Below are 13,751 nucleotides of genomic sequence, written 5' to 3'. Positions count from 1 at the left end.
CACTTAAGTGACACAGAACAAGAAAAATAAGAAGATAAGACACAGACAAGCATAAGGTAATCCTGAATGTGAACCATCTGACTGACGAGCAAACCCGATAGCTCATACATATGCAGGCCCGACCATATGCAGGCATTGTGCTTATCATCCTGAGGTCACTGTTTGGATGAAAAGCACTACTTAGGAAAAAGTACATCGCTGGTCTCTTCAAGCTTTGCATGCCTGTATTTGGGCAGTTGATCCCCTTCTTGCAAAATATGTCAGGTAGTAGCAACATCAACAAAGTGACCTGTGGTCATTTATTTATTACAATAACCAAGTGACATGGCAGAAAGGAACAAAAAAGAGCAGCGACATCTGCTGAGCGTCAAGCAAATGAGCAAAACCCTAAACATGATAAAGAACACCATAATAGGAAGAAGAAGAAGAGCAGCAACATCTGCTAAGTATCAAACAAATCACAGAAGGCACTTAAGTGACAAAGAACAAGAAAAATAAGAAGACAAGACACAGACAAGCATAAGGTAATCCTGAATATGGACCATCTGACTGATAAGCAAACCCGATAGCTCATACATATGCAAGACAAAGTCCAGGATGTAGAATGCAAGAACCAAAGCAAGAGAAAAATTCATGCCAATAAATATGAAAAAAGCCCAACCATATGCAGGGATTGTGTTTACATCCTTAGGTCACTGTTTGGATGAAAAGCACTACATAGGAAAAAGTACATCGCTGGTCTCTTCAAGCTTTGCATGCCTGTATTTGGGCAGTTGATCCCCTTCTTGCAAAATAGGTCAAGTAGTAGCAACATCAACAAAGTGACCTGTGGTCATTTATTTATTACAATAACCAAGTGACATGGCGGAAAGGAACAAAAAAGAGCAGCGACATCTGCTGAGCGTTAAGCAAATTTCCAAAGCCAAAAACATGATAGAGAACACCATAACAGGAAGAAGAAAAAGAGCAGCAACATCTGCTAAGCATCAAGCAAATCACCGAAGGCACTTAAGTGACAAAGAACAAGAAAAATAAGAAGAAATGACACTGCATGAGGTAATCCTGAATATGAACCAATTGATCTGTAGGCAAAAATGATGGTTCATATGTTTGCAAGATCAAGTCCAGGTTGTAGAATGCAAGAACAAAATCAAGAGAGAAATTAATGCTGACAAATGAATAGATCATTAAATACTCATAATGTCCAACCATACGCAGGCATTGCGTTTACATCCTTAGGTCACTATTTGAGTGAAGAGTACTGCTTAGGAAAAAGTACATCGCTGGTCTCTGCAAGCCTTGCACACCTGCATTTATGTCAGTTGAATCCCTTCTTTTAAAACATTTCAAGTAAAGTGACCTGTGGCCGCATGTTTATTATAATCTCCAGCCGAGTGCGTACAAAAGGCGAAAACGGAGGCGAGTGTGTGCTTGAAATGAGCACCTAGTGAGGACGTGGTCTGAGGTTCAGCTTTTAACCTTGTGATAAGAAATCAGAGTAAAAGTATGAGAAGGGTGCACACTGGAAAAGGCAGGCTGAGAAAGACAGTAACTGTCTCGTCTTTATTTCAGGTTAATAAATGGGAGAGAAATTGACTTGGTAGTAAATTTACCAAACAGCAACACCAAATTCCTCAAAGACAACTTTCTCATACGAAGGATGGCCATTGACCATGGAATCCCACTGATAACAAACTTTCAAGTAAGTAAACGGCAGCTACTGTATTATGGCGGCATGCGAGTCAGCGACGCTCTGCATGTCCTGGCATATGAATGTGCCAGTTAAAATGGTAATAAGGTGCTTCTCCGAACCTCTCTGTGTCATCTCCACTCCTTCTACTCCTACTGGAGCAGCTACAGTGGATTCAGAAGGTCTTCAGAGCGCTTCATTATGTTGTGCATTTCATTCTAAATGATTACATTTGCCATTTGTGCCCATCAAGCTACACCCAGTAACCCATGATGACAGAAACACGTACAAAAGTTATTAACACATCCAATCTACCGGAGCTCAAGAGGATCTGCCAGGAAGAATGGAGTCAGCTGCTCAACCCCAGGTGTGCCAAGCTTAGGGAGACTCGCCAGAGAAGACTGGGGGCTGGGAGGGCTGCTTCTGGGAAGTTTTTGATTTCTAATACATTTGCCAACCTTTCTGATGACATGTTGTCACTTTGTCATTATGGGTGATTGAGAGGAGATCGAGGGGCAAAAATGGCAAATGTACCCACTTGAAATGAAATGTACAGCACAATAAAGTGAAGGGGGCTGAAAACTTTCTGAATCCACCATAAATAAAGCAAAATGCAAGAATGCCCAATGTAATGTAATAATAATGAATACACAAATGAATATACACATACAGTATACAGTATATAGTATATTAAAGAATTATATTAAAAGAGAAACACAAGCAATATAACTTAATAATAATAATAGTAATAATAATAATAATAAACAGAATTTATACATATATTGTATATGAAAGAATAATATTAAAAGAGAAACACAAGCAATATAACTTAAATAATACAGTAAATAGAATTTATATGTATATTGTATATGAAAGAATTAAAGAATAATATTAAAAAGTTAAAACATGTGATGTAAGTTAGTAACAGCAATAATGATGATAAATAGAATTCAAACATACATTGTATATGAAAGAATAAAAGGTAAAACAATGAATATGATAATTCCAATTGAAATATATATTTTATATGAAAGAATGATATTTAAAAGAAAATTCAAGTAATGCAAGTTAAGAATAATAATTTGAATTTAAAATAAATATATATTGTACAGTATATAAAAATATTAAGGAAAAGTACTGTAAATGAATAATAAATAATATAATAATTAGAGTTTATATATATATATTATACAGTATATCAAAGAGTAATATTAAAAAGTAAAAACAAGCAATGTAAGTTAATAATAATAATAATAAGTAGAATTTAAATATACTAAGAAAAACAAAAATAATAATAATGTTAATACATACTGCATTTCAAAGAATAATATTTAAAAAAGTAAAACAAGTAATATAAGTTAATAATAATAAGTAGAATTTAAATATGAAAAATAACACATCAGCAGTATAAGCATCATATATACTGTAAATCTGAGTACACCAGGCAGGGTGACGTAGTGAGTTTTGTGTAAAGGGAAGCAGGCCCAATGACCGGAATGGGCAGCAGGAACGCCCTCACCCAGCCAGGGTGCCATGCTGACAGCTTTTTGACCCCAGCCATGTCCAGATGTGCTCTATTCCTCCTTGTCCACTAGAGGGCAGCAGCACAGTCCAGCTGCCATACTTGAGGCCGTGTGAAAGGCCAGCACTGAAGCCCATGAAGTTCCTCCTGCCAGACTGGCGTGGAGCTCGAATTACTGCTGGGGTGAGACTCGTAGGTGTGCCCATCTCCTCAGACAGATGAGCAGTGACCAGGGTTTTCCTGGTGAGGAAGAGGAAGGAGAGAAAAACTATTTTGCAGATAGTCAGGTAGATGATCTGGCCGAGTACCAGTAGGTCCAGTGGGGCACCCAGTTTTATACTGTGGGCCTTTTTAAACTTCACCCTCCCTTTTGTTTATTGTGTGTTATTAAATCAGTAACCCCCATTTTGTATTTTTCTAGGTGGAGGGTCTGCCTCAGTGCGCCCCCCCCCCTTTCCAGCACTCCTAACTGCCCCGTCCAGCACTGTCCATTACACATAGTGTAGTATGTACTGTAAACTGCCAACTAATATTATTTTCCTTTTTCTTTGTTCTTTGTAGATAGTGAAGATGTTTGCAGAAGCCATCAAGCACTGCAGAGAACTCGATTCCACGAGTCTTTTCCATTACCGGCAACACAGCTATGGGAAACAGTTCTGAGAGGAAGGGCGTTTTTGTTGACTTTTTTTTATTTTCGATGGAAAGCCTTCAGTCCGCATCGTCAGACCTCCAGAGTTCAATGGGGGCTCATTTGCTTGAGGTTGCTCCAGACGCCACCCGTTTATGCTTTCCACATGGACCTCTCCAGCCGGGGTGGATGGTTACGTGGGATCACATCTGTACAGCAAGAGTAACATCTGGAGCAGCAACACCTGGAATGGGACATCCTGGTATTTTGTAAGTAGAAGCCACAGAAGCCGTTGGTTTGACACCTCGGTGTCCGTCTGCTCTGACCTGGTCCTAAAGAGACCACCACCAAAGGGGGGGCCCTTCTTCATGCTGTAGCTCAGAAATTCACCTTACGGTGTTAAACCCGACTGAACAGAAGGAGGAAAATGAGAAAAACCAATGAGTTTGTCAAATCTTCTTGTGGAAACTGCTGTTAGGGAAAATGGGGAGAAAATAAAAATCCTGAAAGCTGTCGAGTGTTGCCTTCCTGCTCTCCGCGTTAGTCCCTTGTTAATCTTCACATTCCCCGACTCTTCTTCATCAAGTCATTCACTTCCTCGCTGCTGCTGCACCTGGCAAGCGCCGTCTGTGGGAGCGACTTACTTAAATCCTGGAAGGCGTAGCGCACATCGAGAGCTCTGCGGAGCGGCTTCTTAATTTTCACCTTCTGTTTGCTGGAGTCACTTGCCAGCTCGTTACTTTTTTTAATTTACGATTATTAAATGGACATATTTACAAAAAGTGGTGGGCGAGTAACCCCTTCCACTCCAGACCACCGGAAAATAAAAAATAAGAAAATGCCTGAATTTTAACCCTTTAGACAAAGTCTTCATTTGAAGCACATCCTGGCCGGTCATGGAGTTGTGTCCAGTGGTTAAGGTGGCTGCTTTGTGAATAAAGCGTCCCGGGCTCACCTCGGCTGTCTGAGCCCACCTTCAAGAACGCTCGTAATTAGAGGGCAGGAGCGCTGCGATTAAAGCTCGTGGACGTTGTACCGGTCAGTCGTAGTGACGAGAGAGCAAAGCTGAAACATCAATGAAAAACACCAAAAGGACCCCCAAAAATGGGGAATTTAAATGTAGGACGACGGGGCTTCATAATATTTATGGACAGAATTTCAAGGCATAGACAAAGGGGTTGAGGGGGTCCAGTTCGGTGACTTCTTGCAGATGGAGGTCCAGTTTAGTGACTTCAGGATTGTGTTTCTGCTTTTTGTAGATTGTGTGGTCCTGTCAGCTTCATTGGGAGAGGGTTAGGGGTGTGCGTTCATTTTGTTAGTTTTGATACCACGACTCGTCTCACAAATGTGACGCTTTTCTTGTCATTGGCGACGCTCACAAATGTATCAATGTGTGCACGCGTGCCATCTCTTAGGGCACGTAGATACGGGTCACTTGTATTTATGAATGTTCTAAGTGCCCAGGAGGAAGAGGAGGAGTTCTTGTCTGGACGGGAGGCCATTTTGGAAAGACAGATGAGCCCACCGGCTGGACGAGGAAACATATAAAGTCATAGAAAAAGATGGAGCAGCTGTTGCCTAAAGCCAGGGGCTGTTCCAGTCACACCATACGACAGGTGGCTGTGGTCCTCTCAAAGGGTCCCGGTTTGGACACCCGCAGGGGTACATGGGAATTGTAGTCCAGAAGTGCAGCCCTGTCTGGCTCCCTGGGTGCCGTTAGAGAGCCTCGCCGCGGGGTGGGACTTCCCTAGTTTCCATATGACTCGGAAGAGCTTCTCAAAAGGACACGCTGCATTCCCAGGTCCAGTTTAAAAAGGAGCCCACCGCCGCCTCATCTGAGTCAGGAGACAGTGGGCAACACTCTACTGTGCACCTTTTGGAGTATTTTGGCAGGCACCTGGTTACTGAAAAAAAAATCTTTTATTTGAACCCGGTGTTGTGTTGGGCAATATTGGGGACTCAGTGGCGCCCCCTCGTGGCTACAATGTGAACCGCCAAGATAAGTAAATCTGATTGGAGCAAAAATATCGGAAACAAGCAATGAGGCCTGTAATGTGAGCCTAGCGTTCAAAGATTGGTTTGGCAAGATCTTAATCTGACTCTTATTTCTAACATTAATTTTCATTCAGGTACTTCTCTATTTTACTTCTTTTTATAGTTTCCATAACTTTTAAGGGTACAGAAGTACGATTTATTGGTCTGTAATCTTGAAGTTTGAATCTGCATTTGCAACTTTCCAGTCCGCAGGTAGTTCTGCTTTCTAACTTGATGCTATGCCTAAAATAAAAGTTTATACTGAAATGAATAAAAATCCCATCTGGCCGTCAGAGTAGCGAGAGCCTGAAGCACATCGGACTCTTCAATTTTAAAATCTCAAACGGACTTCCACAAAAGAAAAAGAGCTGGGGACCATCCCCGTTTAATGTCCAATGGACAAAACGAAAAAATGAACAGTCAAAAATGATGGATCTTATTATTTATTACAGCATATTGTAATGGTCGTCTGGAATATAGTATGTGTGCATCACTCTGAGTTTCTACCTTTCCCCATTCCTGTTATTAGTAGAATGGCTGAATTTATAAGGCCGGCCAGTTGTACAGGGGGAGAGGAGCACCTGGCTTGGAGGGCCACACCGACTGTAAGGGGGAGGAGCCAACAGACTGTAAGGGGAGGAGCCAACAGACTTATGGGGAGGATCCAACAGACTTATGGGAACGAGCCAACAGACTGTAAGGGGAGGGGCCAACAGACTTACGGGAACGAGCCAACAGACTGTAAGGGGAGGGGCCAACAGACTTATGGGAGAAGCTAACAGACTTACGTGAAAGAGCTAACAGAATGTGAGGAGAGGAGCCAACATACTGTAAAGGGAGGAGCCAACATACTTATGGGAGAAGCTAACAGACTTACGTGAAGGAGCTAACAGACTGTAAGGGGAGGAGCCAACAGACTTACGGAGAGGATCCAATAGACTACAAGGCGAAGTCAACAGACTTATGGGGAGAAGCCAACAGTATGTGAATGGGTGGCGGAGAAGCACAGAGCCAAGAGAGAAGCTGACGCCATCACAGGAAAAGTCAAGAGGGAAAGGATTGACACCACATGGAAAGCATCAGGTGACCCCGGGTTCATTTCAGGACAAATTATTTTTCCTTTCTGGTGAAAGGTATTTGGGAGAGGACCTGACGGGCCAGCACAAGGGACTGTTGATCTGTACGTTTCCCGGAACAAGAGGTATTTTTCGGCACCTCATTTCCCACTGCAGACTGAGATGGACATTCTGTACAGAGAAGGACTACGAACACATTATTTGTTTACGTTCTCAAATTTCTGTATTAGTAGCGTATGTGTTTAAGTGTTTCATGTTGGGTGCGAAGCGCTGCAGCGTGATATGATATATATTGGGGTTTATTGTTACAGTAAGTGTGTGTATCGTCTTACAATAATCATTTTTTACTTAACCCTGCATTCAGTGGAGTGTCTCTGTACTTGGCGTGGTGTAGTAGGCAAGTAGTGTAGGCCACTCGTGCCCTGGATTGTTTTTATTTTCCTTTGTTGCCACTCTAGGTGGGCAGCGCATATTATAATCGTGCCAGTTCTAAGATGACAAAGTGTATTACAAAAGATAGAGTGAAGAAATGGTGGACAGAAATGAGTTGGCAGGAGATAAGGACGTTGAAACGGACAGACGGATACGACATCATCAAAAGTGACCAGGAAGTAATGTGATGGAGGAAGTGACGTCATCTTCTGGACACCAGGAGTATCGTCATTGGATGGAGCCGGAAGCAACGTCATCAGAGGATGCCAGAAGTGATGTTTGGCGGCCATCTTGGAATCTGGACGCATGGTGCGAATGTTATTTTTCTTCTTTTGATCTGACGAGAGAGAGAGCGAGAGGTGCTAGAACTGCAAATGAACCCCTTGTCTCGCGATATTTCACTCACCTCTGGGCTTGTTGACTGCCTCCTGAGCACATGTGGGTGACAATCTAGAGTTTGTTTTTACTTCTGCTTTTCATTTGTTTCTTCCTTTACAAACACTTGGGTAAAACATTTATTCAGTTCGTTTTCTATGTCTCTCTGAGTTTCAGTGATTTCTCTTTTTACGTCCTTAGGGGTTTCTTAAATTGTCTTTTTACTAAGGTTGTACTCAACAAATTGCTTTCAGTTTCGCCTTCTGATCTCTTGCTGTAGAGCCCATCCCAGGTCTGCAGCAGCTTAAACTGAAATAAACTACAAATCCCAGCAGCCCCGGTAGTGCTTCGCCATTGGTCAGCTGAGGCTGTTGCCGTTAGGGTTGCCGATGGAAATGAGACATGGGGCGGACTTTAAAGGTGGACCAGAAGAAAGCCGGGGGAAAACGCTCAACCATCTGCCTTCTGTTGTCTCGGCGCTTCATGCCAGTTACTACAGTTTCCGTATTTGTGCCCGTGTCCTGTGCCCGATGTTCAGAGTTGGTGGGGCACTCCCAACGTCAGCAACTCTTCACCATCACCCCCTCACGGTAGGAACAAACCGTACATAAAATACCGAAAGCTGTTCACCTGGGTCTTCCATTCCTTTATCATTGGCATCTGCATCTGGACTTTGTATTGCGGTGCTTAGCGTTGAATTTTTAGTGCTTAGTGAATTGTTTTGTGTTAGTTAATTGTTATCACACTCTGGGCTTTTGCATACGTCTTAGTTGTTTATCTCTTGTTTTCTTCTTTATCTATTTGTTTAATATGCTCTTCATTATTTACTCATTTTGAGCTGCTCTTCTCCCCTCTCTGTATGTGAGTGTGTACGAGTCGGGGCGAGGCTGGATGCGTTCCTGACGTCGCCGTTTCAAGACTGCAAGAATCGGAGTGTCTTCTCAGCCGTTGCAAGATGTCACAAACTTGACCAAAAGACATAGAGAGGTTTGGGACAGCCACCCCGTATGTTGTTTTCCTGGCTGCAAAATTAAATGAATTTTGAGAGTACAGTTCAGAGTCCACAACAGAACTGCCTAGCTGGCACAATAATGCCGGCTTTAAAGGAGAGTGGCGGAAGTGATGTCATCCGTAGGCTCGGAACTGGAAGTGGTGTAATTGGGGCCATGGACCGAAAGTGATGTCATCAGTAGGGGTGCAACTGGAAAGTTATGCTATTGGGCACGGGGGCTGGAAGTGACATCATCGGTAGGGCCAGAACCAGAAGTGATGTTATTGGGTCCAGAACCGGGAGTGACATCATCATCATCATCATCATTGGGGGACCAGAATCGGAAGTGGAGTCATTGGGCCTGGGGCCGAAAGTGATGTCACCAGTAGGGGTGCAAATAAAAAGTGATGTTATTGGGCCCAGGGCCGGAAGTGACATCATCGATAGTGCCAGAACTGGAAGTGAAGTTATTGTGACATCATCGTTGGGGGTGGAACCAAAAGTGATGTTATTGGGTCTGGAACTGGGAGTGACATTTTCATCATCATCATCATCATTGGCGCCGGAACTGGAACTGGTGTCATTGGGCCCAGGACCAGAAGTGATATCATCGGTAGGCCCAAAACCAGAAGTGATGTTATTGTGCCTGGGGGCTAAGAAGTGTCGTCATCGTTGGAGCAGAACCGGAAGTGCTGTTATTGGGTCCGGAAGTGACATCTTCATCATCATCAGGTGGGCAGAACTGAAAGTGTTGTCTTTGGGCATATGACCGGAAGTGACATCATCATCGGGGCCAGAACTGGAACTGGTGTCATTGGGTCCAGGACCGGAAGTGATATCATCGGTAGGTCCGAAACCAGAAGTGATGTTATTGTGCCTGGGGGCTAAGAAGTGGCGTCATCGTTGGAGCGGAACCGGAAGTGCTGTAATTGGGTTTGGAACCGGAAGTGACATCATCAGCAGCAGCAGCAGTATTGGGTGGGCAGAACCGGAAGTGTTGTCATTTGGCCTGGGACCGGAAGTGACATCATCATTGGGGGCGGAAACTGAAAGTGATGTTATTGGACCCAGAACCAGTAGTTACGTCATCGGGGACAGGCAGAATTTCCCATAAGTGGTCTGCAGTGAAGTGAGAGAAAGAGTGGACTGGCATGGAGTTACTGTCATTCAGGCCCTTTAGCTGCCTCCCATGTGCACGAGCGTGACAAAGTTAATGAGAAACACTTTGCGTTGGTGGAAGCGATTGAGCCTGGCTCTCTTTCATAAGGGGGATACCCTCTGCTGGGCCAAGAAATGCCAGGTCCAGTTGGTCTAAACACTTCCTGCTGTATGCGAATGGCAAGGTGGCGGTGGAGAAAAACCAAGTTGAAGCTCCAGAGTGTCCAAACCCCTCCACCCCAACACAATTAGGGTTTGTGATGTTACCATATATAAAAGCCCCAAACACCAACTCCATTTGGACACACACATTAATATATAGTTTGATTTAAAAAAAAAAAAAGAAATAAGTTCATAAGTTCACCTTTTAGTGTTAAGGCTGGATCTGCATATTGCCTCTCGATGGAATTCTTTCAAACAGCGGCTTTTGGACATCCATATTCATGATGTCCCACTTGGGGAATTAAAACAAAAAAAAATGAAGTGGAATTTCTTGGATGCCTTCATAGATGTAGATTTAATAATAATACCTAATTATACAGAAAAGACGTTATCACTGCTATTAAAATGTCCATATAATGTACCTGCTAAAAAAATTGGTATGTGGTCCCGGTTGGTCGATCTTGACTGATATGTGGAGCCATTATTGCATTCTGTAGGAATTTAGCTTCATGGAATCCCCTTGGTCTCTTAGCCTGGCGTCAGCGTGCGCGTATTTTAAAGGAGCTCGGACTCTTCTGTGGCTGTTTTGGTCACAAAGTTAGAAGGAATAAATGGACGCCGTCTTTGATCTGGAAAAGTACAGCAGATCTGAAAGGAATTCCTACAAATGAGTATTAATTAGTGCCACAGTGGAGGAGAGAAGGAGCGTTTTCTGTTAATGTCTACGTATTATCCACCCACCGGACACTTTATCAGGTACACCTGCTCAACTGCTTGTCAACGCAAATGTCTAATCAGCCAATCACAGGGCAGCAGCTCAATGTAGACTTCGTCAAGACCACCTACTGAAGTTCAAACCGAAGCATCAGAATGGGGAAGAAAGGTGAGTCTGAACGTGGCCTGGTTGTTGGTGCCAGACGGGCTGCTCTGAGTATTTCAGAAACTGCTCATCTACTGGGATTTTCACGCACAACCAGCTGTAGGGTTTACAGAGAATGGTCTGAAAAAGGAAAATAGCCAGTGAGCAGCAGATATCTGGGTGAAAATGCCTAGTGGATGCCAGAGGAAAATGGCCAGACTGGTTTGAACTGATAGAAAAGCAACAGGAACTCAAATACAGTAAGCACTCATTGCAACTGAGGTGTGCAGAAGAGCAACTCTGAACACACAACGTGCTGATACCTTGAAGCAGGTGGGCTACAGCAGCAGGAGACCACACCGGGGTGACACTCGTGTCAGCTACGGACTGGCTATAATTCACACGGGCAAAAGTGGACAATTAAAGATTAGAAAAATGTCACCTGTTCTGACAAGTCTCGAGTTCTGCTGTGACATTCAGATGGTAGACTCAGAGTTTGGTGTCAACAACATGAAAGCAGGGATCCATCCTGCCGTGTATCAACGGTTCAGGCTGCTGCTTGTGGTGATATAATGGTGTGGTGGGATATTTTCTTGGCACACTTTGGGCCCTTTAGTACCAACTAAGCATCGTTTAAATGGCACAGCCTACCTGAGCGTTGTTGCTGACCACGTCCATCCCTTTATGACCGCAGTGTGCCCATCTTCTGATGGCGACCTCCAGCAGGAGAATGCACCATGTCACGTATAAATGTTAATCGATGTGAAGAGTATTTGAATTGCATTATACAATTTTGTCATAGAAGGCAGCATGGTGGAGCAGCGACTAGTACTGCTGCCGCACGACTCTTGAGCTGGAATCCCAATGTCTAGATGGTGTTTGTATGGTCTCCCTTTGACACGTGGGGAACTCCGAACTGGCTCCATACGTATGTACAGGCATGAGTGTGCCATCGAGGAGCTAGCATTCTATCCAGGGTTGTTTCTTGTCTCACACTCATTGCTACTGAGATTAACTCAGATCATCTCAAACTAGTTTCTTGACCATGACAAGGAGTTCACTGGACTCAAAAGGCCTCCACAGTCACCAGATCTCAATTCAGTAGATCACCTTAGGGATGTAGTGGAACGGGAGATTCGCATTGTGGATGTGCAGCCAACAAACCTGCAGCAAGTGTGTGATGTTATCATGTCAATATGGACCAAAATCCCTGAGGGATGTTTCCATCACCTTATTGAATGAACGCCATAGAGACTGAGTTCTGAAGGCGGAAGGGGGTCCACCCCAGCACTAGCAAGGTGTACCTAATAAAGTGGCCAGTGAGTGCATATTAAAATGTCATCCTCACCGTGCTGCCATCTTTGCCCAAGTGAGAAAAAGCCTTGTGGAGCAGACACATAATTAGACCCTCCACTCCAATCTTTGTCCGATAGGCAAACTGCAGCGGGTCCAGGTGGAACCACCAGGACTCTTCTTAGAGTTAACTAGTCAAAAAGTGTCCTGGTCAGGGAGGTCACCAAGAACCCAACAGTCAACTCTAACAGAGCTTCAGAGGTGAAATGGGCGAACCTGTCGAAAGGAGGATCACCTCAGCAATGGGGTGTTCGTGGTGGAGTGGCCAGATGGAAGACACTCTGGAGTGAAAGGCAGATGGCAGCCCACTTGGAGGAAAATAAGGGTTGACCAGGCACTGCTCAGTTTCTGCCTATGGTGAAGCACAGTGGTGGCAACCTCATGCTGTTAGAACATTGGAACAATCTGGACAAGAATGGGCCATTCAGCCCAATAAAGCTTGGCACTACTATTCACTTCATTCTTCTAAAGTAACATCAAGTGGAGTTTTGAAGACCCCTGCCACACATGAGCTGTTAGGTGGTGAAGTGTTGAGATAGAGAGTCAATTAGGGGCAGAGGATGATTAGGGGTCCAGGATGACTGGGCTATGGAGGACAATTTAGCCTGGACATCGGGATACCCCCTGCTCTTTATGAAGGATGCCCAGGGGTCTTTGATGACCACAGAGAGTCAGGACCTCGGTTTTACGTCTCATTCGAAAGATGGTGCCACTTTTACTGCCCAGTGTCCACATCACAGTACTGGGGCATTGGGATCTAGACCTGTAGGGCAAACGCCCCCTATTGGCCTCATCAGCACGACTTCCAGCAGCAACCCAAGCTTTTTTAGATAGTCTCCCATCCCAGTACTGGCTGGGCCTGGACATGCCGAGCTTCAGGTAGATGACCTATCCTCCTTATTCTTTCAAACTCTGTCCACCTCACTACTTGGTCACTAATTCCATGTGTCTGTGGTTCTCTGAGTAAAGAAAAACTTCCTAAGGTTTGTGTGAAATTGTAATGTGGGTGCTTCTCAGAGACAGGGACAAGGACACTGTTCATCAATGAAAGAAGGATGAATTCATTCAAATACAGTGAGGTCCCTGAAGAGAACCTGCGCCAGAGTGCACACCACCTCACCTTTCAGTGTCACAGTGACCTAAAGCGTGCAGCTTCTCCGAGTGTCCCCGCCAAAGCCCAGACTCAACATCTGTGGAGAGACCAGAAGATGGCCGTCTACAGACACATCCTTGTCCAGTAAGAATGAGGATCAGCTGCAATATATTTTCATTATATTCTGCTCAAGACAAAATAACAGATGAACATAAATACTTAGGGCGGCATGGAGGCTCAGTGGTAGCGCTGCTGTCTCACAGTTAGGAGACCTGGGTTCGCTTCCCGGGTCCTCCCTGCATGGTGTTTGCATGTTCTCCGCGTGTCTGCATGGGTTTCCTCCCACAGTCCAAAGACATGAAGGTTACGTGCATTGTG

At 44.3% G+C, this 13,751-nt stretch overlaps 1 protein-coding gene across 4 annotated transcripts in view; it reads left to right on the top strand.

Annotated features, from left to right (window-relative positions):
* The window catches only part of cps1 (carbamoyl-phosphate synthase 1, mitochondrial), a 269,036-nt gene extending 264,683 nt beyond the window's left edge, over nt 1–4,353 (top strand). For all 4 annotated transcript variants that reach the window (XM_039755356.1, XM_039755359.1, XM_039755355.1 and 1 more), the window contains 2 exons: nt 1,573–1,702; nt 3,774–4,353. In XM_039755356.1, the coding sequence (XP_039611290.1) occupies nt 1,573–1,702; nt 3,774–3,872 (229 nt within the window). In that variant the 3' untranslated portion in view covers nt 3,873–4,353. The remainder of the gene's footprint in view (nt 1–1,572; nt 1,703–3,773) is intronic.
* Nucleotides 4,354–13,751: the final 9,398 nt, after the last annotated feature.

Source organism: Polypterus senegalus, chromosome 6 (assembly GCF_016835505.1).
Source record: "Polypterus senegalus isolate Bchr_013 chromosome 6, ASM1683550v1, whole genome shotgun sequence".
In the NCBI taxonomy this organism is placed as follows: domain Eukaryota; kingdom Metazoa; phylum Chordata; class Cladistia; order Polypteriformes; family Polypteridae; genus Polypterus; species Polypterus senegalus.
The sequence above is the reverse complement of the archived record's forward strand: the minus strand, read 5'-3'. Positions and strand labels throughout refer to the sequence as shown.